This window comes from Mesitornis unicolor, unplaced genomic scaffold (genome assembly GCF_000695765.1).
Source record: "Mesitornis unicolor isolate BGI_N332 unplaced genomic scaffold, ASM69576v1 scaffold1722, whole genome shotgun sequence".
Classification (NCBI taxonomy): Eukaryota; Metazoa; Chordata; class Aves; order Mesitornithiformes; family Mesitornithidae; genus Mesitornis; species Mesitornis unicolor.
In genome coordinates this window covers 36,865-40,999 of record NW_010171078.1, presented here as the reverse complement: position 1 = coordinate 40,999, position 4,135 = coordinate 36,865, and the positions used below count along the sequence as shown (strand labels likewise).

At 39.5% G+C, this 4,135-nt stretch overlaps 1 protein-coding gene across 1 annotated transcript in view; it reads right to left on the bottom strand.

Annotated features, from left to right (window-relative positions):
* Nucleotides 1–4,045, bottom strand: part of BUB1B (BUB1 mitotic checkpoint serine/threonine kinase B) — a 24,252-nt gene extending 20,207 nt beyond the window's left edge. The window contains exons 1-6 of the mRNA XM_010179883.1: nucleotides 3,903–4,045; nucleotides 2,788–2,847; nucleotides 2,420–2,564; nucleotides 662–858; nucleotides 380–555; nucleotides 67–260 (exon numbers count right to left, since the gene is read on the bottom strand). Of these exons, the coding sequence (XP_010178185.1) occupies nucleotides 67–260; nucleotides 380–555; nucleotides 662–858; nucleotides 2,420–2,564; nucleotides 2,788–2,847; nucleotides 3,903–4,045 (915 nt within the window). The remainder of the gene's footprint in view (nucleotides 1–66; nucleotides 261–379; nucleotides 556–661; nucleotides 859–2,419; nucleotides 2,565–2,787; nucleotides 2,848–3,902) is intronic.
* Between the last annotated feature and the right edge of the window lie 90 nt (nucleotides 4,046–4,135).

Here is a 4,135-nt window from a genome sequence, read left to right as displayed (position 1 = left end):
GTTCAGCAGTCATCAGCTTACACACATCTCCCTCTCTTTTTTCCAGTCCATTTTGAGACTCCTTACCCTGCCGGAGTTCCAAGGTCCTGCACTCATTTCATTCTCCTTGGCCCGTGGAGCTGGAGGTACTGTCCATGGCTGTGGTGTAAGCATGGGCATCTCAGATCCAGAGGCTGAATTTTCATCAAATACAGCAAAATCAGGATTGTTTAAAAGCTGCTGAGAAGTTGCAGCCTGGAAGCTTCTGGTTTGGCTTGTGGCTATAAGCAAAAATATTTATGTAAATTAACCTCTAAACTATCACACTCAAGTGCAAATTCCACAACAAAAAGATGTAACTTTTTCAATAATAATACTTGGTTTCAGCAAATGAATGTACCTTTAAGTGCATCTCCTACGCGACTAATTGGGGCTCTCACTTTCTTATTCCCCTTGCCTTTTAGATCTGCCAATGAGGTTCTCTGAGGTTCTACAACTCCCAGAAGACCGGTGTCTCTATTAGGAGTTTCCTCTAGCCCCAATAGCGTCTGTCGAGAAACACGGATCTGAAACTGCCTGAGATAAAAACATTGCAGAAGTCAGCATAAACCTCACTATATCAGGTATATGATACAAAGAACATAAGACTACCCTAAGTTCTTCCTTTTAGCTGGAAGCTTACCTGTGATGGAACTGGAGTTTGTCCAAAGGCTCAGCTTTGCGCTGAAGACCTTCCTGGAATATCAGATCTGCTTTCTTAAAACTTCCTCTCGCCTCAAGTACTTCTGCCCAAGTGATGTAGAGTAGTGCCAGTGTTGTGCCAATTTCCTGGCTGTGTAGGTAACTGTACAGATCCAAGGGCTCATTACAGCAATCTCCCTGAAACAACCAAAGTATTTCAGTAATCACATTAGACTACAAAGGATTCCAAGTTGATGCCCGTGTTTTCATGCCTCCTGCAAGACCCCATGGATTTCAGTACAAGTCTTATAGGAGCAACTGTAAGGGCAGGACATAATACTTTATCATGTTGCAGTGCGCAAGATAAAGAAAAGGAATTAAATACAACCACCACAACAACAACAACCTCTGACTGTATGTATATATTTGTCAATATTACTAACCAATCCCTTAATTCTAGCCTACATATTCAAAGTCAGTAATTATTTTTTTCTTTTAATCTGAGATAGCTTCAATCATTGAATTGTCATATTAGTATTCCTGAAAATATTTTAGCTTTAGATAAAATATAACATATTTCTTATTTTCCTGGTTTTCCTGGACAGTCATTTTCCTTATAGTAGCTGGTGCGATTTTTTTATTCTCACCAGCAGATGTTTACCTTTTTTTAAGGTTTGTTTTTCAGTCTCTACCTAAATATGTGTTCAGATGTGTTTCTTTTGGGGTTTTGGCTTTTTTCCTCCTCTCTCTGCACAAGAGGATGGGAGGAGGAGGGAAGCGAAAACCTGGGATTCTCTAGGACAGGTGACACATGACAGATGATCTGGGTGTAATCCAAGCTGACCAATACAGATATATTCTATCCCATAAATGTCACACTCATTTTAAGTTAGGGATCTTGCAGTGTCCTTTCCAAAAGTTTGCTTCCTTTCTTTAAACCCACCTTCAATCCTTTCTCTTTCCTTCCCTTTCTACTTCATGATGGCATCCAATCTCAGTTCCTGAGGCTCACCCCTCCCTTGTCGCATTTTCATTGGTATATAGCTCACAGTGTTTGTGAGCCAAGTGTAACTGTGATTGCTTTATTACCATTGTTCCTATTCTTGTTGCAGTTCATTGGTATTATTACTAATATTTCAGTTTAGTTTATTTTAATTATTAAACAGCCTTTATCTAAACTGGTGAATTCTTTACTTTTTCTCTCTCAATTCTCTTCCCCATCCCACCAGGGTGAGAGCTGCTTGCCAGGTTAAACCATGACACTCAGGAATCTACACCTGGAAAAAAGCTGCTTTAAGAAGATGAGAACAACAAAAACTATAAAAATGGAGAGACAGGACAAGGCCAGAACACACTCAGCTTAGTTTTGCTTTAGCATAGGATGTGGGTCCAAGACAGTTAGAAGTTAAAATAACTGGTAGGAATGACATAACACCTAAAAAAGGTATCTCTAAAACACTTTCTCCCTAAATAAATAAGATCTACTCACTGAAACTAGCTTTTCCAAAACAAGACTTATGGAGTTTGTAGCTGTCCAAGCTGAATGATCCTAAAATAGTCTGAAGATTCTATTCAAAATGGGAAGTGGAATTCAAGAGCAGGTAACATTTTTGCCGAGAGATACTTCTAGTATTGCACTAGTTGTACAGCATTCTTTGACTCTGTTGTGACAAAAATCAGCTTAACTGTGTGCATGACTGTGTGACACGACAAGTACCAAGAAAGAGCACCACCCAAGAGATATTCACAAACCACTCACAAACTTGAGCCAGAGATTAAGATAGCGGGGATCTTTGTAGTATCGCTGCTCTTCATTGAGTGCTTTCACTGCCCTTTCCAATATTGCTGCGAGATTACTCTCCTTTCCACCTTGGGGGAAGGTTTGCTCTGTCCACTTGATGTACCTACAGATGAAATATATTCATAGGAAGTCAGTTCTGAATACGATACAAGGCTTCTGTTTCCATGTAAAATAAGGAAATTTAGAAAAAAAATAGGCATAGTATTGAAACACAACATATTATTCAACAACTGTTATAGACTCTTTTAATGTTTTTCTTATAATTTTTCCCAAGCTTTTACAAAGATATGTGACTTCTATGCTTTCTTCTGAAATAAGAAACTTACCGGTCCCAGACATCCAGTGGATCATCTCCAGAGTAAAATCGGATTTCTGATTCAAACTCCCTAAAAAAAAAATAAATAAAAAAATAACCATCCAATAAATACATGTGTGTAATTCTAAAGATGTGTGTCTCATTCCAGGGAATCTCCGATCCCATGGCAAGAGGCCAGTACAATTAAAAGTTCCATGGCAAAAAAAAAAACCAACACCAAACCAAAGAAATAAAGAACAAAACCAAAACAAAAACCCCAACCCAGATCCAGCTGATAAGCTCTGGTTCAGTAAGTACTGTGCAGGTGTTCATGGACCTGCAGACTTCACATGAAATCACCCACATGGTTCAGCATTATAAGCACCAGTGCTTCCGAGTTCTGATAACACAGTACAGACACAACCATGCAGACTCTTCACAAAGCCACCTTGGCCTTCACAGAGCATGCGAATTTGAAGATCAGACAAATCAGTCTCATCAACAAGACTTAGATCAACTAAGACAACACTGAATAAGTTTGGGACACAAGATGCCCCATGAAGTCACACAGTCATACCCGTGGAATACTGCTTGCAAGGCAGACCAAACCCAAGCTGACTTTGCCCACTCAGGTGTCTTTGCAATCCAGAGAAGACATACAGAGATATCTGTATAGTGCCTACACCGTGATAGCAATAAGTGCATCTCACTGTGATGCACTGAGAAATAGCATGTTTCAACAGATTATTGTAGGAAAGATTAAAAAAGCTCTCCTCCTTGTAATCTATATGTATTTTTCTTAATGAGTACATGTAAAAGCACAGTGAAGCCTCCCTAGCGCTTACTTTTTAAATACTCTAGTGCAAACCTAAAAACAGTTACATGTAAAAGCACAGTGAAGCCTCCCTAGCATTTACTTTTTAAATACTCTACTGCAAACCTAAAAACAGCAGTCTATGTGGTACAGCACCCACAGCAAGTACTCCTAAATACCTGGAAGGTGACAGTAGCATAGATATCAGTTACCAAACTTCTTTTATGCTTATTTTAATGCATATACGATTAGTACAGTTAGAGAAGACAGAGAAAAAAAATCATGAGGCAGCAGGAAGATAAGGGGAAAGAAGGTTTCAAAATACTGCTCACTGTTTTTTGAGGTGAACAGCAGTGTGGGTGGAGGTCTCCTGATGAGCCAGTGCCTCCTGCAAGGCGGACATGACACGTCCTTGCCGCAGGGGCTGCACATTCTCTTTGCTCAGCTCCCACTCATCACTGAAGTCCTGTGACATGACAGCCTCTCCTTTAAATTCTGCATTAACAGCAAAAACAATAAACAAATTGATTCATTAGGTAGAATACTAACCTGAAACTCGACAAAT